This window comes from Aotus nancymaae, unplaced genomic scaffold, assembly GCF_030222135.1.
Source record: "Aotus nancymaae isolate 86718 unplaced genomic scaffold, 86718_ANA_hifiasm-v0.15.2.pri h1tg000011l, whole genome shotgun sequence".
In the NCBI taxonomy this organism is placed as follows: Eukaryota; Metazoa; Chordata; class Mammalia; order Primates; family Aotidae; genus Aotus; species Aotus nancymaae.
Window position 1 is genome coordinate 20237958 of NW_026988422.1, and position 22576 is coordinate 20260533.

General features: G+C 43.5%; 1 protein-coding gene across 2 annotated transcripts in view; it reads left to right on the forward strand.

Annotated features, from left to right (window-relative positions):
* Positions 1-22576, forward strand: part of ARHGAP31 (Rho GTPase activating protein 31) — a 118735-nt gene that overhangs the window by 88239 nt on the left and 7920 nt on the right. The window contains exons 7-12 of one of the 2 annotated variants that reach the window (XM_012463953.2): positions 4326-4524; positions 5518-5604; positions 7043-7167; positions 13794-13856; positions 16430-17005; positions 21766-22046. In XM_012463953.2, coding sequence (XP_012319376.2) covers positions 4326-4524; positions 5518-5604; positions 7043-7167; positions 13794-13856; positions 16430-17005; positions 21766-22046 — 1331 coding nt within the window. The remainder of the gene's footprint in view (positions 1-4325; positions 4525-5517; positions 5605-7042; positions 7168-13793; positions 13857-16429; positions 17006-21765; positions 22047-22576) is intronic. The other variant, XM_012463954.2, reaches the window with a different exon arrangement.

Consider the following 22576-nt stretch of genomic DNA (forward strand, 5'->3'; position numbering starts at 1 on the left):
AGTCTCTTTATTATATATGTAGGAGTAGCTGGCCTTTCTTATTTCAACTCTCCAGTTATAGATTTTTTTTCTTTTAAACTATATGAAAACCTTTTTGCAAGTGAAAGAGAAGTAATATGCATGCATTTATTCATTCACCTTTTTGAGCCCACAAAAAATTTATTGGGGACTTACTCTACAGCAGGCACTGTTGTAGGTATTCACATGCAGCATTTCATTGATTTATTACAGCAAACATCATGAAGTTATCAACCTTATTTTACACATGAAGAACCAGGGAACCAGAATAGCGTAGTAACTTCCCAGAGCCATCTAGTGAGTAACTCACTGCATGTGGACTGCTGAACCCAAATCTTTTAGCCTATGCTGTTTCTTTAACTCTATTCCGCCTGTATGAGGAAAATAAAAGGACAATAGATTAAATAAATCATTGTGGAGAACTAGGGCTTTTGGGAAATGTTCTTCTGGACAGCAAATCTCATCCATGACTGTTAATGTTAAGGTTGTTCCTAATTCCAACCTGAAAATGCCTTTTCTCTTTATGGCTATTGCCTTCGCCATCTTTTTGTCCTGCATATTAAAATCTAGTTTGCTCTTTAGCCTTTAACTCTTGATTGCCTCCAGTGCTTATTATTCACATATATTTCATTTAAAGGTTCTTATTATAAATTCTTACTGACTTTGGTAAAGTGCCATACTTAATATTTACACAAAATGGAATAAGCCCTATTCTCTGGAATTTTAGATTTGGACAGAGTACTGCTTCAAACTGAAAATGTTTTAGAAGTTGTCTTAGTCTGTTTGGGCTGCTATAAAAAAAAATCCATGAACTGGTTAGCTTATAAGCAATCAACTTATTTCTCACACTTCTGGAGACTGGGAAGTTCAAGATCCAGATGCCGGTAGATTCAGCATCTGGTGAGGGCCCATTACTCATAGTTAGCACCTTCTCACTGTGTCTTCACATGGGGAAAGGTGAAACAAGCTCCCTTGGGCCTTTTTTATAAGATCACTAATCCCATTCATTAGGGCTCCACCCTCATGACCTAATCACCTCCTAAAAGCCTCACCTCTTAATTCTATTGCTTTAAGGATTCTGTTTTAACGTATGAATTTTGGGGGAATACAAACGTTCACAGCATAGCAGAAGGCATTGGATCCAGGGCTTTTATTTGAAGTGACTTGGGGGTATAATTTTGGGACAAAGTGATCCTAGTTTCTAAAGAAGTGATCTTTGAACTGAGATGGGGAGCCAGGCATCTGAGGATCTATGAGCAAATGTTCCAGAGACGGAGAACAGAGGATGTAAAAGCTCTTAGGCAGAAAGCCCGAAGTGTTGCAGAACATTGGCCAGTGTGGCTGGAACCAGTGTGACCTTCAAAGCGGGGTGCCCCACTCTTTGGGCACTAAAGTAATTTTTTAGTCTTTGGGTACCAAAGACTAAAGTAATGAGATATGGGTTTTGGGAGAAACTATTCCAATTTCTTTTTTCCATTTATTTTTGTCTTATACTTTATAATTTCTATTATTTTATATATATTTGCTATTACACATGACACGAATACAGTGGCATAGATGTATAATTTACAAATATATATAAAGGGAGTATGCATTTTAAAATGTTTACTATATTTTTGTAGACTACTGGGCCAGTGGGCAAACAGGAAAGGGGAAGCAGATGAAAAATCTTTTTAGGTCATGCTAAGAGGTGGGTTTGTTCTCAGTGCCCTGGGAAAGCATTGGAGGGTTTTGGGCAGGCCAGTGCTGTGTGGAAGAGAGGCTGAGAGGCTGGAAGCAGGGAGACTACTTAAGAAACTATGGCAAAAGCAGATGGGAAATCATGGCAGCCTGACTGGCATCATAGCAGTGGGAAGGAGGAAAATGGCTGAGTTCCAGATGGATTTTGGAGGTAGAATTACAAGCTTTGCTTATAGGCCGTATATGGAGGGAGAGGTGCATTAAGGAAAGGAATAAATAAAAAATAATAACTCCAGGCTTTAGCTTAGGCACTGGATGGTCCATGGTGCCATCTACTGACATGGAGAAGGTGAGAGGAGGTACCAGAGTAGAGCAGAGGAGCACAGATTGCAAGCTCTGTTAGGAAATGTAAAGTTAGAGATGCCTAAGCAGAGGCCAGACGCCGTGGCTCACGCCTGTAATTCCAACACTTTGGGAAGCTGAGGCAGACAAGTCACTTGAGGTCAGGGGTGTGAGACCAGCCTGGCCAACATGGTAAAACCTCATCACTATTTTTTTAAAAATACAAAAAATTAGCTGTATGTGGTGGTTGTACCTGTAATTCCAGCTGCTCGGGAGGCTGAGGCAGGAGAATTGCTTGAACCCAGAAGTCAGAGGTTGCAGTGAGCCAAAATTGCACCACTGCAGTCCAGCCTGGATGACAGAGCAAGACTCCGTTTCAAAATAAAAAACAAAAAACAAAAACTTGACTAACAACAACAACAACAACAAACATCTAAGCAGAGACGAGGAGCAGGCCTTTGTCTGGGAGCGTGGAGCTGAGGGGAGAGCTGGGCACTAACCTTGGTCTTCTGACCTGCAGTTTATGTTCTTCCCCTCGTTGCAGTTGCTCCAAGAGTGAGTTAATGTATGTATTTATTTTTATGTATTTTTAAGCAAATACATAATCAGAAATAATCTAGAATCTGTGAGAGTCTTTGACAAAATATTCAAAGTAGATTAAATTTAATTTTTTTTTTTTTTTTTGAGTCAGAGTCTCGCTCTGTCACCCAGGCTAGTGTGCAGTGGCATGATCTCGGCTCACTGCAACTTCTGCCTCCCTGGTTCAAGAGATTTCCCTGCCTCAGCCTCCTGAGTAGCTGGGATTACAGGCACCCACCACCACACCTGGTTAATTTTTGTATTTTTAGTAGAGATGGGGGTTTCACTATGTTGGTCAGGCTGGTCTCGAACTCCTGACCTCGTGATCCACCCACCTCAGCCTCCCAAAGTGCAGGATTACAGGTGTGAGCCACCACACCCGGCCAAATTTAAATATCATTAACCCTCTTTGGATTGAGTAAAAAGACTGTGTGAAAATCAGAAAGTTTACTGAAAAGTTTTCAGGATCCCAGGCTATATTTAATAGTAATCCTACTGAATGAAGACCATCCTAATCCTCCCCAGAAACACCCCACTATCACATATCAGTTGTCTCCATTTTCCCTGAGGCCCTTTTTCAATGGTTTTACTTCTTCCCACCCACAGAGGGTCATGCTCTGCAAAGAGAAATATGCCATCAATCTGCTTTCTGAAAATACAGTGCGTTCTCCACCAAAAGTGATTTCAGTTGGTCTAAGTTATCCTTGAGTCTGTTTACTACTTTAGAAGTCCTAGGAAACTGACAAGGTCACCAAAAACAAATAGATGCAAACTTAGACTATTTTTTAACTTAGATCAGTTGCACAACCTCAGCACTATTGATATTTAGTGCTGGATAATTCTAAATTGTGAGGCACTGCTCTGTGCATTGCAGGACGTTTAACAGCATCCCTGGCCTCTGCCTACTAGATATCAGTAGCACTCCCATACACATTGATGACCATCAAAACTATCTCCAGACATTGCCAGATGTCCCTGGGTAGGGAGGGGAGTGGTGCACAAAATCACCTCAAGGTGAGAGCCACTGACTTGGAGAAAATAGATAATCCTGTGTATCAGTGATTGTCATCATCACTTCCATTCCTAAAAATAAATGCCAGAGAATAGGAAAGGATCAGCTACATACACTAGAAGACAGCTGAGTAGTGAGTAAAAAAAACACAGTGAATAGTATAGGCTGTAAAATACTTCCTGTGGTGGGGCTATAAGCCTGGGTGATCTGGGGAAAGTAGAGGTTCTAACTCGAAATGGCCTTGGAGCATGTGCTCTCCAGCTGCGGGGAGGAGAGGCAGCCTCCTGCCCTACTCTGGAAGAGTTATGCTACATCTGTGGCTGGACAGACACTCCCATCTGGCCGAAGCACTAGGCAGAGTTTTCAGGAGTAAAGACTCATTGTTGTCACTCTGGCTCACAGTATGTGTTCAATAAATGTTTGTCATAGGCATGAATGAATGAATGAGTGGTCCCTCTCTGAAAAGTATGGTAGGCACAGCTACCTCCTATAGCCCCTGTTTGTCCTCTGGCAGGTCTGGCCAGGAGCATCATCAGTTTCCTGGGGCCTCAGCTCCAGGCCCCACCATGCCCAAGAGAAGGCAGGGTGGCACTCAGCCCCCTGTCATGGGATCAGGAATGGAGGGACTCCGGATGGGGAGTCTGGATGGATGTGGTGGGTAGGCCTCCTCTAAGACTGAGGTCTTCCTTTACAGAAAACCGGCCCATCATGAAAAGCCTGACCTTGCCAGCCCTCTCCTTGCCCATGAAGCTAGTGAGCCTGGAGGAAGCTCAGGCCCGCAGCCTGGCCACTAACCATCCTGCTCGCAAAGAAAGGAGGGAGAACAGCCTGCCTGAGATTGTCCCTCCCATGGGCACCCTCTTCCACACCGTTCTTGAATTACCTGACAACAAGTAAGTGGCACTATTTTAAATTCTAGATGTGTGGTTGAACAGGAAAGAGGAAGAGAGGTATACAACAATCTCAGGACCAAGATGGCAGTGTGGGTTGGAGGGACTGTCTAGGTTGGGGTTTAAGGAAACATTCTAGAATAGAAGGGAGCTATCTCTACAACTCCCACTCACCAGTGGTTGATGCCTTTATGCATGCACTGCCCCAAAGTTAACAAGGCCCCCGATCTCCCTTTGATCAGGAATCCTGTTGGGAGAGTGTTATAGGGGTCACATCATGACTCACAATGGAAATTCCTGCCTTTTTAGTGTAGACAAATCAGGCTTGGTGTTTACAAAAGGAATTTTACTAAAAACAAAAATGTGATCCCCTCCTCTGACCCTCCATCCCCACATGACAATACAAAAGGCATAGGGGTTGAGTGTTCTGATGGAGGACACCTTGACAAATGGTGTCACTCTAGGCTGATAGCTCTGGGTGAGCAGCACTTGGGAACATGCAAACCTGACCTCCTTGTAGAGGCTGTCAGAGCCCTCCCTCATCTCTAAAACAAATCAAGCATTGTTTTTATTGATAGAATATTTTCTTTCCTTATTTTTCTCTGTCACTTCCTCTGTTGCCACCTGGGTCTTTACCCACCCACTCACTCACACCCCATGGTAGAAAGAAGCAGGGATTGAACAGGAGCCCTAAATTCTAGGCAGATTGTAGGTGGAGGGGCTGAAAGGCAACCTTTCCATTGAAGGTGTCATCCCCACTGTTTGGTTAGTGAAAAGAGGTATGAAAACAGGCACCTCTTGTGCAGGCTGCCACCTTGCACTACTAGGAGATGCCAGTCACACTGCATGCTATAGGAGTGGCACATTTGGAACTCATCTGGTGAGAAACCCTTCTGTGTCCTGGAGAATGTGGACTGTGTTTTCTTGAGACTGAGCCCCACTGCTTTTTTTCCTAAATCCCTGGAAAATACATCTCATTTCCTCCTGATCCTCCAGGGATCAGGAAGAAGAATACCTTGGAAAGACCATCAAATGCATTTTCTCTGTGCTTTCAACCACACCTGGAGTGCACCATAGCCAAAGGTATGCCACCCTGTAAAATACTACCCAAGGATAAAAACTTGACAAAATCCAGGCCAAGTCCAGAGAAAACCACCACACACTGCAAAGCTATCTCAGATGGATCATAAAAGCATCCTGGGGCCAGGTACTATAACTCACGTCTGTAATCCCAGCACTTTGGGAGGCTAAGGTGGGAGCATTGTGTGAACCCAGGAATTCGAGACCAGCCTGGGCAAAATAGTAAGACCCGGGCTTTACAAAAAATAAAAATATTAGCTGGGTGTGGTGGCATGTGCCTATAGTCCCAGCTACTCGGGAGGCCGAGGCAGAAGGGTTGCTTGAGCCCAGGAGGTCAAGACTACAGTGAGCGTTGTTTGCACCATTGCACTCCAGCCTGGGTGGCAGAGCAAGACCCTGTTTCAAAAACAACAACAACAACAAATCACAGTGGGCTTGAGATCTGGACGTTCCATGAGGGTCTTGCAGAGAATAGGTCCTTTGTGGGACCCACAAGTTGCAGGTTTTCATCCTGAAGCTTTATACATTCCAATGGCTGGGCAGAGCCACAGCAGGGCAAGGCCTCCATGGTGACCCCTGGGGTGCCAGACTCTCTCCACCTAGCGTAGTGCTCCCCTTTCTCCATCTCACCAAAGCAGTCTGGTGTGAAGCTAAGCCAGAGGCACACCAATTACCCTCTGCATTTCTCTGCAGTAATAATTGACTACACCCAGCAGGATGCTACTCTCCTCAGCCTCACCAGGCTAGACTCTTTTCCAGGTTGGCTTTCTCTTCCAACCCTTTTCAGTCCATGAAAGTCTTCCCTAGCCTTCTCTTTGCCTGTGGATGTCCCAGCAGTGTGGCTACAGTGCAGGAACCTAACAGGACCAAGGTCCGTATGGTCTTTAGCGCTTACTCCTGTATAAAAACTGGCCATGTGCGGTGGCTTAGTCCTGTAATCCCAGCACTTGGGAGGCTGAAGCGGGAAGATGGCTTGAGGCCAAGTGCTCAAGACCAGCCTGGGCAAGATAGTGTGACCCCCCATCTCTACAAATGAATAAATGAATGAAATGAATGAATGGTGTCTTTGAAATTCTAGAACAAAAGTGCTTATCAGAATTCCTAGAATTGTGTCTTTGCTTGTGACCTCTGAGATTTCCACCTATCCTTGCCTCTGTTTGGCCCTACCTCTGCCTTTAATAACACACTTTTACCTCTTGTTGTGGGAAATACAGTTTGCTGTGACTCATGAAATTCTTGCTTGGTCACCTAACCAAGCAAGGCCACTAACCATCTCTAGACAGGGTGAGAATCTAGCTTACCTTGAATTTTAGAGGGAAATTTCCTGAAATATCAGAGCCATTCATAACTAAGGACATAATTGGAATATCTGCTCTCTATTTAAAAGCCCCCTTGAAATGACTAGTTAACAAACTAACCCCTTATGTCTTGTTTTTCTTAGGCGAAAGCTCTCCAGTAAATCCAAGAAGTGGAAATCAATATTTAACCTGGGGCGTTCTGGATCGGACTCCAAATCAAAGCTGAGTAGAAATGGGAGTGTATTTGTGAGAGGACAGAGGCTCTCGGGTAAGAATCAACAGCAATTGTTTTATGATACAAGTATTAGTTTCCTAGCTCTGCTTATTAAGTCTTTGGTTTGATTATATCAAGCACACTAGCTCTGAAAAAGAAACTTAAAAATTAACTGGGGAAAGAGGAGTCTTTTTTAAAAAAGTTTTAGACTTATCAAAAAAAAAAAGGCAAAAATAGTACACAGAGAACCTGTATACCTTTCATGCATCTTCTCCCAATGTTAACATCTCGTGTAACTATAATATAGTTATCAAAGCCAAAAATTAATGTCGATGCAATACTACTAATGCATTTGCAGATCTTATTCATATTTGGCCAACTGTCCCACTATTGTTCTTTTTCTTGTCTAGGATCCAATCCAGGATCCCATATTGCATTTGGTTGTCATGTCTCCTTAACCTCTGCCAATCTAGGACAATTCCTTTGTCTTTTTGACTGTGATAATTTGGAAGAGTACTGGCCATTTATTTAGTATAACTTAACTCAAGGAGAGTTTGTCCAGTGTTTTCTCATGCCTAGACTGAGGTTAGGAATTTTTGCAGAAATCCTACAGAAGTGATACTGTGCCCAACTCAGTGTGGTACATGATGTCAATGTCATTGCATGCGAGGAGAACTGTAATCCCTTGGTTAAAGTGCTCTTTGTTATGAGTTTTCAGATCCCTTAATGGTTCTTGGATGTAACAGTTATTCCTGTGGTGTTTGCCAGATGATGATTTTCTATTAATTGGAATTCTGCTGTAAAGATCTGTCCCTTCTCCCCTAGCATCATGATTTTTAAAGTAGGATGCTGCCCCTTGGGACTTATTTCTGAGTAGTGAATAGAAATTGATACAGGAAGGAACTGAGGGAGCCAAATATAGTGGGGAATTTAACCAATGCAGCTGAATATGATGTCAGGAAACAGAAACCCAAAGAAAATTTTCATAATGATCTTTAGTGTTATAGATTGAAAGTATGATAAAATGGAGGCAATAGGTATGAAACCAAGGTGTAAAAGATAAATACACAAATGCGGTCAACAAACTTTAATTGGATCCTGGTTAAAAAAAGAGAGAGCGAGAGAAAGAGCTGACGGAGCACAATGGCACACGCCTATAATCCCAACACTTTGGGAGGCTAAGGTGGGCGGATCACTTGAGCCCAGGAGTTCAAGACCAGCCTGAGGAACATGGCGAAACCCCAGCTCTAGAAAACAAAAACAAAAAAAGCTATAAAAGACAATTTGGGGAACAAAGAGGGAAAATGTGGATATAGATTGGCTATGAAATCATAAATTTTCATAGTGTGCTAATGGTTCTTAAGAGACATATGCTAAAATTAAAATATTTAAGGATGAAGCAGCAAAATATTGATACTTTCAAATAACTCAGCAAATTATAGGTAGATAGATAAATATCAATACAAAAATAGATAATGCAAATATATGGCAAAGTGTCAATAATTATCAAAACTAGGTGGTAGGTTTCTAAATGTTAAAATGTTTAATAGAGATTTGGGGGAAACATTAATTCCTATAGGAAAACTGTGAGATAATATTTTTAAGGACTTCCCTCAAGCCTGGTGATAATCACATGCCAAGAATCAGAAAGTCCAGATGTTAGAAATCTTCATGCTTGCCTGTTAGAGTAAGGAGGGGTGTCACAGTAGAGCAGTTACAATGATTTAGGCTGTAAATAATGGCGAATCAATTCAATCAACTTATGCAATGAGGGGATTTACTGGCTTCTGCAGTTGAACACCCAAATACAGGGAAGGCTTCAGGGGTGGTTTAATACAGGGGCTCTGTCTCCATTTACCTGTGTTTTCCCCAGATATGTCCTCCCCTTTGGGTCAGCTTCACTCCTGGACTGGCTTCCTTTGCTGTGGCAAAGTGACTGTAGTAGTTCCAGGCTTTTCCACTGACTCTTCCACTAGGGCCAGAGGGAGAAAGAACATTTCTGGTAGCTTGTTCCTAAGAGCAGGGACCCTTCTTTTCAGAAGGCCCCATCAAAATTCCCTTGTCTCAGTATCCTTCACTGAGCCACACAGTTCAGTCCCTGTTGTCAAGGATGTGCCTTATGCTGAGTGGCTTCGGCCTGGGTTCCTGAGCCAACCCCTGGCATGAGGAATGGCACTCACACCCAAGAAGTGCAAGAGCTCTGTGCAAAGGGCACAAGGGAAATGGATTCTGGGTATGCATCCATAATTACCTCATGGCAAAACTCAGCTTGCACAAAATGGAAAGATAGCCTGAATGAAGAGGACAGGTTGCCACAAGTATGGCAAGACAGATATAAATCAGAAAATAGGATTCTTAAAGGAGAAACTGGGAAGAAGAATACCTAACTAGAAACTCTTAATCTATAAAAAGAGATTTGCTTAAGCACATCAAAGAGAGAATTTCAGTTGCAGAATCAGTGGTATAGCCATGAAAGAGGTTCACCAGTAAGGAAAAGCCAAAAAACAAAACAAAACAAAAGAACAAAAAGGAAACAAGTGGTTTCCTTTGATCTTGATTTAGGGAGATTTCTACGCCCATGTGGTTTTCAAAAAGAACAAGTCCCAGGCACTGGATCAAATGGTGGTAAATTCACAGAACATGCAAGGTGTCCCTGGCCAGGGCTTCTCACACAGCTGGACCTCAGAATCGCCCACAGGGTGATCACACCACAGCAGTTTTGCCTCAGGAGGTCTGTGGTGAAGCCTGAGTATTGGTAATTTTCTGAAAGCCCCCCAGGTGATTCTGATATGCAGCCAGGGTTGAAAGTCACTGGCTTATGATCTTATGAACTAATCAGATCTTCACTAACTGATACAAGGGTGAAATTCAAGAATTGTCAGTGTCAATATAAGTGGCTCCCTGTGGCCTTAACTATTGTCTGAAGTGGTTTCTTTTTATCTGAAGAATATCGCTGGCAACTCTAGAAAATAAAGATAAATAGGCTTTATGGTCATAACTTTAGTGGTATCTGTGATTAAAGTTAGGCCACTGAACCCTGTAACAACTGTAATCCACCATTGTGGCCTCTATAAGTGACACGTGAGCTCGCTGTTGAAATATGCATGTGAAGAGGGGAGCCAGTAAATTAACATATGTAAATAATATGCTTTAAAATCTCATAACTAAAGACACTTAGGACTTCATGATTAAAACACAAAAAGCATTGGGAACAAAAGCCAAAATAGACAAATGGTACCTAATTAAACTCCAGAGCTTCTGTACAGCAAAAGAAACAATCATTAGAGTGAACTGGCAACCAACAGAATGGGAAAAAATTTCTGCAATCTACCCATCTGACAAAGGGCTAATATCCAGAATCTACCAAGAACTAAAACAGATTTACAAGAAAAAAACAAACAAACCCATCCAAAAGTGGGCAAAGGATATGAACAGACACTTTTCAAAAGAAGACATATATGAGGCCAACAAACATATGAAAAAATGCTCATCATCACTGATTATTAGAGAAATGCAAATCAAAACCACATTGAAATACCACCTCATGCCAGTTAGAATGGTGATCATTAAAAAATCTGGAGACAGATGCTGGAGAGGATGTGGAGAAATAGGAACACTTTTACACTGTTGGTGGGAGTGTAAACTAGTTCAACCATTGTGGAAGACAGTGTGGTGCTTCCTCAAGGACCTAGAAATAGAAATTCCATTTGACCCAGCAATCCCATTAGTGGGTATATACCCAAAGGATTATAAATCATTCTGTTATAAAGACACATGCACACGTATGTTCATAGCAGCACTGTTTACATAGCAAAGACCTGGAACCAACCCAAATGCCCATCGATGATAGACTGGACAAGGAAAATGTGGCACATATACATCATGGAATACTATGCAGCCATAAAAAATGATGAGTTTGTGTCCTTTGTAGGGACATGGATGAATCTGGAAACCATCATTCTCAGCAAACAGATACAGAACAGAAAATCAGATACTGCATATGCTCACTCAATGAGAACACATGGACACAGGGAGGGGAGCATCACACACTGGGGTCTGTTGGGGGAGCTAAGGGAGGGACAGAGGGGGAGGGACAGCGGGGAGGGGTAACAGGGACAAATGCCAGATGTGGGTGACGGGAGGATGGAGGCAACAAACCACATTGCCATGTGTGTACCTATGCAATAATCCTGCGTGATCTGCACATGTATCCCAGAACCTAAAGTACAATAAAAAAAAAAAGTTTTAATAAAACAAATAAAAAGTTAATTCACCATGAATAGTATTGGGATTTTGGGGGGTAGGGAGGAGCAGGTGAAGGGGTGTTTAACCATATCTAGAAAATGAAACAGAGATAAGAAAGTGTAGAAAAAATGAACTATTGACTGAATTAAGATGCATAAACTTTAGAGCCTCCCACATATGGACATTTTAATTAATTCAATTTAAGCTTTTTGTACATTATTAAAGAGAAAGAAGAGTTCAGGGCACCCTCCAAAATGAACTCTGAGCAGAGAAATCTCAAAGCCACATGGCCATAGCACATCCAGGCTCACCTTCGAGTAACATAGCGAAGAAAGGGGACTTAAGAACACAACGGCTACCAGAAAACTGGGGGCTGTGCCTCTGTGAAGCCAGGCCAAGGTCCCAGACAGAAAAATGTAATCTAAATATAGTCATAAGCCACAGGGGCCTGAGCTCTTAGTTACTATCCAGAAAGGGGGCCAAGGAATGCTTGGGGACTGTCCCCCAAGCCACAGCTCTGATGTGCTACTGTGCTCAGCAAGGCCACAAGGAACTACATCATGAGAAAGAGGCTTCAACACCAAAGGTGGACACTGATGGACCTACAGACAGAGCTGCTGCCTGGCCTATGTGAGACAGTCGGGGCGCCTGGTCACTGCCTGTGAAGGTCGACACGTGGAAACCAGAGAAATACCAGAAATACAGCTCCTGGAAAACAAAGGCAATGCGTGTCCTAGAATATACAAAGTGATGCTGACCAGGTAGTTTCAGGACAGTAAATCAATTTATAGATTTGTGGAAAGAGCAGATCGTCAAAGGATAAGAATTCTGGGGCACATTGGAAGTGAGGAGGTGAAAAGCGATCTCTGCCTTTGCCAAGGATTTTTGTGGAGATGGCTGGGCATCCCACAGCGGGCCCCAGAAAGAGAGAAGCCCCAAGATGGGAGACCAAAGGGGGCTAATTCAGAACCTCCCTGCAGGAGCGGGTTTGGATCAAGGAGGAAGAACAGGCGATCTTTAAATGAGAGACAAAAACAGTCTTGAGTTACGGCTCAATTTTGGTTAAGGCAACTCTAACTGCTTCTCCTAGAACCTTCTCCTGTCTTCCCGTTTGTTGCTGAGCCCTGATCCATCCTGAAGAGCAGCAACAAGAATAAACAATTGTTCCTTTTTCATGAGTACTTACTCTATTGCAGATTAGTACAATCTAATTACTTTATAGTCATTACCCATTTAATCCTCACAACAGCTTTTTTTTTTTTCTCATTTTATACATGATAAAACTAAAGTTTAGAAAAGTTTAGCTGTCACTTTGGGAGGCCAAGGCAGGAGGACTGCTTGAGTCTAGGAGTTTGAGACCAGCCTGGGCAACATAGTGAGACCCTGTTTCTAAAAAAAAAAACCTTTTTTTAATTAGCCGGATTTGTTGGTGAGTTCCTGTAGTCCTAGCTACTCCAGAGGCTAGGACAGGAAGATTGCTGGAGCACAGGAGGTTGAGGCTGCAGTGAGCTTATGATCACTCTACCACACTGCAGCCTGGGCAACAGAATGAGAACCTGTCTAAAAAAAAAACAGTGTAGCTGCTTGTCTGGGGTCACACAGCCCAAAAGTGGCAGAGCTGGAATTCAAACCCAGATGTTTCTGAATTCAGAGTACTAGTCCTGAGCCTCCTGCTTCCCCTCCTGGCAAGCTCTACCTAGAAGGAACTACCCTTAAGCCAATTGTGTTCCCTGAAAAGAGACAGTGTTTGTGAATGCATCTACTTAATACTATGCCTGGAATAAGTTTTTAGTCATTTAAACCACACCCTTCCAAAAATCTGCTAAGGTGGCTTACAAAGATACATGGCGCACACCCAGTCACAGAGTAGGTGTGCAAAAAAGGTTTTGGTGGGATCTGTTCCAGGTTGAGGCTAGTGGGTGAGATCACTGGGGAGCACCCAGGCTGCAGGCCTCAAGGAACAGAGCTGCACCCAGCAGAAACCTAACTCCAGTTCCCTTGAGCCCTCTCACCTGCTGTACCAAATTTGCAGGAACCGAGATATAGTCTCAGCTCTCTGCTCTCTGGCCTGCTGAATACAAAGAGTTGCCTGGAGCCCCATGGATTCTACCCCTGGATTCATCCTTGAATACTTTTTGTACAATAAAATTGGGTTCAAGACTCATTTGCTATGAGCTTTTTCACAAAATTTCAATTTACCTTTATTATAAAATATTAATAATAAAACTTTATAAACGCCCTGATTTTATTAGCTCTGTCCCATTAAGAAAGTAGGCACATCTAGGGTTGGGGAGAGGAATGTTTCGAAGAAGATCAATTATACTTGAAAAACTTTCCTAAAGAATTTTGTCTTGTATACTTACAGACTGACCTATTTTTCCAAATGCTTTCTCTCAATATGTGTTCATCAAGGATATTTTTTCTTTTGTCTTTAGTGGAAAAGGCTACTATCCGACCAGCTAAAAGCATGGACTCACTGTGTTCAGTGCCTGTGGAAGGTAAGATTTTTACAAGTAGTTTCTGAGTTGAAGATTACAATTAGGAGGCTGGAGCTTACTTGCCGTTACAAGCTGCCATGCCCGCTTCTCTGTAGTCATGATCACACACGATTATCCAGTTCCAAATCCCTCCCTGACCCTTCCCAAACTCAAGGGGTTCACATAGCCCCATAACCTCCCCTACCTCACTCCAGGGCTAGGCGTAAAGAGCCATCCTCTGCCTATCCTTCCTCTAGACACAGCTGGAGTCCCTGGCTACTTCTCATTCAAACCTGAACCAGGTAAAAGGTCAAGACAGAAGAGGCTTCCCCTTTGTGCAGAAGAAAAGAGCCAAGCATTGATTTATGCCCTATGGTTTTATCTCTAGAGGCCCATGTATCTTGAATTTGGCTGTTTCCATATGCATTCGCTTCCTAGTTTTTGTGTCAAGTCATGATTTTGAATTGGTAGGTTCATTATGTATTCATTCATTCATTCATTCATTCAATATCACTAAACATTAATTAGGCACCAGCTATGTATCAACCCTGTGCAAACCACAGTATCCTTTGTTGGAATAGATGTGTATGTAGTTGCACATGACGTAGCACTCATCACCAAAATAACACATAACATTTGTTCTCATAGATCTATCCTTCAGGTCTGACTTGCCTGTATCTTTTCCTTCTATTTCTGTTAAGTAACCGACAAATACCATTACAAGTTACCAGGCAAAGGACTTGTCTGGCAACAGACTGTTAAAACTCCCCTATACTTATCCCATGACCCCAGTCCCATTAATACAAGATATTTTTTTCTTTCAAAAATGGGTCAAACCAAAACAATACAGGAAATCTTTAGAACAACATTTTAAAAATAATTCTAAACCTTGGCCAGGCTTGGTGGCTCACACCTATAATCCCAGCCCTTTGGGAGGCTGAGGCAGGTGGATCACTTGAGGCCAGAAGTTCGGGACCAGCCTGGCCAACATGGTTAAACCCTGTCTCTACAAAAAAAATACAAGAAATTAGCCAGGTGTGGTGGTACGTGCCTATAATCCTAGCTACTCAGGAGGCCGAGGCACAAAAATGGCTTGAACCCAGAAGGCAGAGGCTGAGGCATGAGAATTGCTTGAACCCAGGAGGCAGAGGGTACAGTGAGCCAAGATTGCACCACTGCTCTTCAGCCTGTCTCAAAAAATAACAATTAATAATAGCAATAATTCTAAACCTGTATAATACTCAGTGAGATCTTCTTAAGTTAATTTGATGCTTTCAGCATTTTCTTACTTTTATATTCATCCATTTGATTTGGTTTGGAAACTTCTTGGGCAGTTCTTACCCAGTTTTGCAGGAGTTAATATTTCCAAATATAGGTCATTATATACGTGACATATGAGTATTGGACAGATCATCTGACTGCTGAGTCTCTTGTGTCCTTGTGTATTAAAGGAGATCATTACACTTCCTTACAGGGTGGTCATAAGAATTTTAAGCATAGAGTTATGCAAGATGCCCAGTATAGTGCTTAGTACCAAGTTAGAAATTATTTTCTAGATCCCTGGCAACTCACATACCATCTCCAAGCTTATTTACTTCCCACATAGACTTTTCTCTTCTTTGCTTTCATTTCTAAGTCAGTCAAGAACTTGGGCTGGGTGTAGTGGCACATGCCTGTAAATCCCAGCACTTTGGGAGGCCAAGGCGGATGGATCACCTGAGATCAGGAGTTTGAGACCAGCCTGGCCAACATGGTGAAATCCCTGTCTACCAAACATACAAAAATTAGCCAGGCGTGGTGGCAGATGCCTGTAATCCCAGTTACTTGGGAGGCTGAGGCAGGCGAATCACTTGAACCTGGGAGGTGGAGGTTGCAGTGAGTGGAGATCATGCCACTGCACTCCAGCCTGGGCAACAGAGCCAGACTCCATCTCAGGAAAAAGGAAAAAAAAAAAAAAAACTCGCTCCTCACAACTGTGCCTTCTAATATTTAGTTAATTTACATTTCTAGTTTCTCATCCTCTGAATCAACAGGAAGAAGCCTGAGAAATGTGGGAAAGGTCTAGTTGATAACAGCATTTGTGTCCTTGCTGGGAAATCAAACCCCCCTGTCTGGGTCCATCTGCCAGAGAAAACTTAAAACAATAAGTTTTTAAAGTTCTAAAATAAGACAAGATTCTGTTTATTATTCCTTTTTGTCATCTTCATTTTTAGTGAATACCATCTTACTGCCTCTCATCTGTCTCCTTTTTTTTTTCATGATCTACATTGAGTGCCTGGTAGATGATGGCTCTGTTGAGCAACTTTAGCAGCAATCTTTCTTTGAAAACTGCTCTACCTGCAAATTTTAAAAGTGATCTGTATGGCATGACAGCAAATGGTCCTATGAGAGCATCATGCTAAAATTCTGTGCATATGAGGAACTGCTTTCTCTTTCGTCATCCAGTTGTTACCTGTCTTTTCCTGGGCGGTTATGCCCCTGTTAGAATGCTGTGCCTCTCTAGTATTCAAATGTGATGCGCCTGCCCTTACTGGAAGGCCTGCCATTGCATATGTGCCCAGGCTGCTGACCATGCACTTGTTCCTTTTTACTAGGAAAAGAAGCCAAGGGAAATTTCAATCGAACAGTTACCACCGGTGGATTTTTCATTCCAGCAACAAAAATGCACTCCACCGGCACCGGCAGCTCATGTGACCTCAGCAATCAGGAGGGCGAATGGGGCCAGGAGGGGATGCCTCCGGGGGCTGAGGGTGGCTTCGATGTGAGCACCGATCGCGGCCATCTCCAGGGCGCTCAGACCCGGCCCCTACCAGAACAGCTGAAGGTTTTCCGGCCTGTTGAGGATCCCGAGGGCGAGCAAACAGCCCCAAAGATGCTGGGTATGTTCTACACTTCGAACGACAGCCCCAGCAAATCCGTCTTTACCAGCAGCCTCTTCCAGATGGAGCCCTCGCCGCGTCACCAGCGCAAAGCGCTGAACATCTCTGAGCCCTTTGCGGTGTCCGTGCCGCTCCGCGTGTCCGCCGTCATCAGCACCAACAGCACGCCGTGCAGAACACCCCCGAAGGAGCTGCAGTCTCTTTCCAGCCTAGAAGAGTTTTCTTTTCATGGGTCAGAGAGCGGAGGCTGGCCAGAAGACGAGAAGCCACTGGGAGCTGAGACTTCTACAGGTAAAGTAGGGGAGAGAGGGTCTCTTTCCATTGCAAGGGAGAAAAACCACACTTAAATTCGCTTCAAGTTTGCAAAGCAATATGGTGAGGTGGTTAAGTTTGTGGGCTCTAGATCCAGACTGGGTACACATCCAGGCTCTGCCATTTCACTGTGTGATCTTCAGTAGGTTAACGTAACCACTCTGTGCCTCAGTTTCTTAATCTGTAAAGTGGGAATAATTATGTTAATAATACCTTTTTCATAAGTTTGTTGTAAATGTTAAATTATTTAATGCATATGAAACTCTCAGAACAGTGTTTACATATAATAAATGTTACCTGTCATTTTATTGACTTATAGAGTGAGAAGGCAGGAGAAAAACCTAAAATGGAATGCAGAGCTGCAGAGCTAGAACTGGGGATTCAATCCTTCCAGTCTCCTTCTCTCTCCATCCACCCATCCTCGTTTCTACTTTACATTTGCAAACAACATGGCTAGCAACCGTAGCAACGAGAAAGAGCATCCCTCTCCCAATTTCCTTATATCAAATGCAGGAAGGATGCTGATTGGACCTGTCTAAGTCATATGCCCAGCCCTGGACCAATCACTGTTGTCCTGTCCAATTCTGAGATTGGCCAGACTTGAGTCTCTAGGTGTGTCTGGAGTGAGGAGGGGTTCTTTGATCAACAAGCAAACCTGAGCCGCATAAAGTGGAAGTATTGAGAACCCCGAAGGAGAGGATGGCTGACAGTCAAACCAACAAATGTTTATTAATTATGATTTAGGAATGTTTATTTTCAATTAATACTAGACATTTTCAGCACCCATTAGGTTGTCAGGCACTCTCCTAAGTGTCCTGCAAATATTATCTCATTTCTCCCCTCTATCCTATGATATAAGTAGTCACTGTTATCCCCATTTCCTTAAAGAGGAATAGGTTATTGCCCAATCACTCATACCAAGGAAGTGGAAGAACCAGGATTTTAATTCAGACATTTAAAAAATCCATGCTTGTAACACTCTACCACACTCCCTCCTGTGTTCAGTATGGGCTATGGAGTTACAAAGATTGTTAAGACATGATCCCTTCCCCACAGTGAGCTCACAAACTAAGAAGGGAAATTGAAATTCTGCACTGAAGTTCAGCACAAGGTCAGCCTGTGGAAGCAGCATAGGAGCCTCCTCAGGATTTTTGGAATTAGGGAGGGCTTAGATACCCAAAGCACCATGCAAGAGGTGTTCATAACAGATGGCAAGGGCATGAAGCAGAGGCAGTTCTCTCAGGAGGATTCCAAGAAGATTTAGAAGAGGTGACATTTGGACTGAGCCTTCATAAATGGGTAGTGTGTCTCCATACAGAAAAGATGAGAAAGGGCATTCTGGGCTTAGAGGCAGCTGCATGTTGTGGGATGTATGTAGGTTTTGGAACCCAACTGAGCTGATTCGGATGCTAGCTTTACTGCTTTTTGCCAGTTTGGCAGTGAGAGGTTTCGGAGCCTGTTTTTCATCTGCAAATCAGAGGAGGCTCCTATCCCAAAGGCTGTAATGAAGTCTGAATGGGAAAATGTCCATGAAATACCTGTCCATGGGCCGGGCGCGGTGGCTCACGCCTGTAATCCCAGCACTTTGGGAGGCCGAGGTGGGTGGATCACGAGGTCAAGAGATCGAGACCATCCTGGTCAACATGGTGAAAGCCCGTCTCTACTAAAAATACAAAAAAGTAGCTGGGCATGGTGGCGCGTGCCTGTAATCCCAGCTACTCAGGAGGCTGAGGCAGGAGAATTGCCTGAACCCAGGAGGCAGAGGTTGCGGTGAGCCGAGATTGCGCCATTGCACTCCAGCCTGGGTAACAAGAGCGAAACTCCGTCTCAAAAAAAAAAAAAAAAAAAAAAAAAACCTGTCCATGGTCTGACTCACAGAAGATGTTAGTCCTTTTCCTTGCGGGATGAGTGCACAGATGAGCAAATCTCAGGGGCATCAAGTCATATCTTGTCTGGAAAATGGTGTCATGGGCTGGTGTGGGTGCAGCAGGATGAGGGAAAGGGGAGAAAGTAAAGGCTTTGAGGAAAACAGTGTTTCCAAAGGCTTTTGTGAGATTTGTTATCCTCTCTAAAAGAGTGGGTCCCTGGACCCCAATAGGTCTTTAAGAGACAGTCTGTTATCCTTGCATAGGTTAAATACTATGTATGCCATTTTATATCAGGGACTTGAGCACACATGGATTTTGGTATTGGAGGGAGGTCCTGGAACCAATCGCCCCATGGATCACCAAGGAGTGACCTACAGTTTTAACTTGCGAATTCTGTAAATATTTTACATATTCAAAGATAAAATTGAATTTCAAGAAATAAGCCTACAAAGTGATGGGCAAAAGGAAATACCACTGTTGTGAATTCTGAAGCATTTTTAGTTCAGACATCAGGATGCTGTCACTAGATCTGAGTCGCTGGGCTGGCCTGTGGTGAGATACCTCAGAGTTAAGATACCAGTGTAACCAATGGCAATGAGTGGTTTAGTCTTAACCAATCTTAACCAACAGACTTTTCTGAGCTTGTGCCATATGCCAGACACTGTGCTATATGCTTTGCCTCCATTGTTTACTTTATCCTCACATTGGCCCGAAAGCAAGTATTATGATGCCTTTGTACCAAGATTACAAGATTCATTTAGAAATTAGCATTTGAACCCAGGTTTCTTTCTTCTTTTTTGAGACAGAGTTTCACTCTTGTTGCCCAGGCTGGAGTGCAGTGGCACGATCTCAGCTCATGCCAACCTCCACCTCCCGGGTTCAAGTGATTCTCCTGCCTCAGCCTCCTGAGTAGCTGGGATTACAGGCATGTGCCACCATGCCTGAGTAATTTTGTATTTTTTTTTTAGTAGAGATGGGGTTTCTCCACGTTGGTCAGGCTGATCTCAAACTCCTGACCTCAGGTGATCTGCCCGCTTCAGCCGCCCAAACTGCTGGGATTACAGGTGTGAGCTACCATGCCTGGTCAAACCCAGGTTCCTTAATACCATTGTAAATGGTAATTTTATTGAGGGCCTGCTATGTGCTGAGCACAGTCCTGGGTACTTGCTTAGTCTTTAATCCACAGTGTGGAAACAGCTTTATGCAATGAAACAGGGCCTTCCTTCATGCAGAGCAACAGAGGCCAAACTTGAGATCTGCCTGCCTCTTCCTGATATCATAGATGTTTAAGAGCAGAGCTTAATTACTTTGGATAGATCCAAATTGACAGGAGATAACACCTTGGAAGAGTTACACAAGAAACTGTTAATCATAATTAAAAGACATCTTTGCAGCAAGATATGAATAATAGAGTTTTGTGATGTTAATAGACTTCTCAGAGTCTGTTTATTTGAGAAGTGAGAGACTGGGCTAGAGCATGGGTTCTCAACTTCAGCACTACTGACATTTTAGACTGGATAGGTCTTTGTTGTGGGACAGGTTCTGTACACTGGAGGATATTTAGCAGCATCCTTGTGTAGGGTCCACTGCCACATTGGGTGCCAGATATAGGGTCCGGCCCTACAGGATTCTGTGAGCCCATCCCAGCTGGTGCGGAGATGAGAAATTGTAGAAATAAAAGACACAAGACACAGAGATAGAGAAAAGACAGTTTGGGCCCAGGGGTCCCCTGCTACTCAAATTGCGGAGACCAGCAGTGGCCCCCAATGCCAAGACGCTCTCACTTTCATTAAGTTACAAATCTGGGGGCAGGGTAGGTAGGGCGTGGCAGTGATAGAGTCAAGTACATCACGTGTCATTCAGGGCCTCGGGAATTTCTGGCACCCAAAGTAAGGTAAAGAGCATAATGCATCAGCACTTTTTCCATACTTATCAAGAAAGAACAAAAACATTAAGATTTATATTACTATTACTGATTATCTTTTCAAAAAAAAAAAGGAACCAGGTGCAGAAGCAGAACATGAGAGTAGACATGGAACGTGACCACTGACGCACAGCATCACATAGAGACAGTTAAGCACCTGGATGTCTGCGGGCCTACCTCACAGCTGTCAGGCCTTACCACAAGAGCTTGGAGAAGTGGAATTTTCTCCAAACTTCCCCAAGAAGGAGATGTCTCGGCCGTTTTGGACATCTCCTTCCCTAGCTGGCTAAACAGCGGGCACTTAAGCGCTGGCGCTGCCACACAGCCAAGGCACCCTCCAGCAGCCCTTATGCGGGCATGACAGAAGGCTTAAAGCATCTTGCCTTAGTGTCATTCATTTCACAATGTCACCCCAGGTTCACACTTCTGACCTGAGAGCCATTAGTAAAAGAATTAGGATAACCTGTGAATAATAACTAATATGGTTATATTTCTAGTTACTTTCTTCTTCATTATTTATATGGAAATAGGCTGAGACCTTTTGCTCCTGCCTCAGGACTTATGGGATCTCCTCCCTACATCCTTGGCTTCTATCCACTAGACGCCAGTTGCATTTACCCCTCCCCAATGTTGTGACAAACAAAAAATGTCTCCAGACATTGCCAAATATCCACTGAAAGAATAAAAAAGTAGGAGCAAGATAGACCCTGGTTGAGAACCACCGGATAGGTGATCTTCGAGGTCCCTTCCTTATCTGACAATCTATAACTCTGGGAACTGAGACCAGGATATTGCTAGGAGAAAAGAGTAAATGCAAGGAGCAGTGAGCTGGGGGATTTCACTCCATCCTTCTGAAGCAGGGCCAGGAGACAGGACAGTGACTGTGTTGGGAACAGTCTCTCTTGAAGTGAAGTCTCCTTTAACCGATAACTCCATCTTCACTGCAGCTTCTGTACCTAAGAAGGCAGCTCTTGAAGATGCCAAGCCAGTACCTGAAGCACCTGGGACAGTGGAATGCAGCAAAGGACTGTCCGAGGAGCTAGGCAGTCACCTAGAGGAGAAGAAAACCCCAGAAAGCTCCTTCGGCTGTCAACATTCAAGTGAATTAGAGAAGAGGCCAAATCCAGAGAAGGTGGTGGAGGAGGGACAAGAGGCTGACCAGGTGGGGTCCAGCACCCTGCAGGAGAGCCCTGGGGCCAGAGCCGAAGCTGTGATTCTCCATGAGATGGTAAGGTGCACTCTCTGCCTGCTCCAACCAGGTGGAGTTCTTTTTTCCCAAGGGCTCTTGGTACAATTTAAAGTAGATTGAAAAAAATTTTTTTTTGAAAAATCAGTTTCTGCCAAAGGGACTTTAAGAGACAAACTTATAATGAAGGTGTGAGATTTGTTTTGCAGTAGACTTTACAGAAGTCCTGCAGTGATGGGGAAACGTCCTGCTCAGATTCCCTAGGATAGACTGAACTCTAAATATTTCTGACCTGAGGTCACCATAAGCCAGTAACATGTCCTTGAAATGCAATGACATTCAATCCCAGAAGCAGCACGAGACCTGCTTGTCATACCCCAGTCCCAAATATGATCATCCACAGAGTTCAGCCTTCTTCCAAACATCCTGGATGGGCAGTTGTCTATACTTATTTCCAAAACCAGAACTATTTCTTCCTGTGGCCTCTGGAGAAGTTAAAATGCAATGCTGGAGCGGACTACACCTTGTCTACTTTTTACAGGTGGAATTTTCCAAGAAGGTTTTTATGGGAT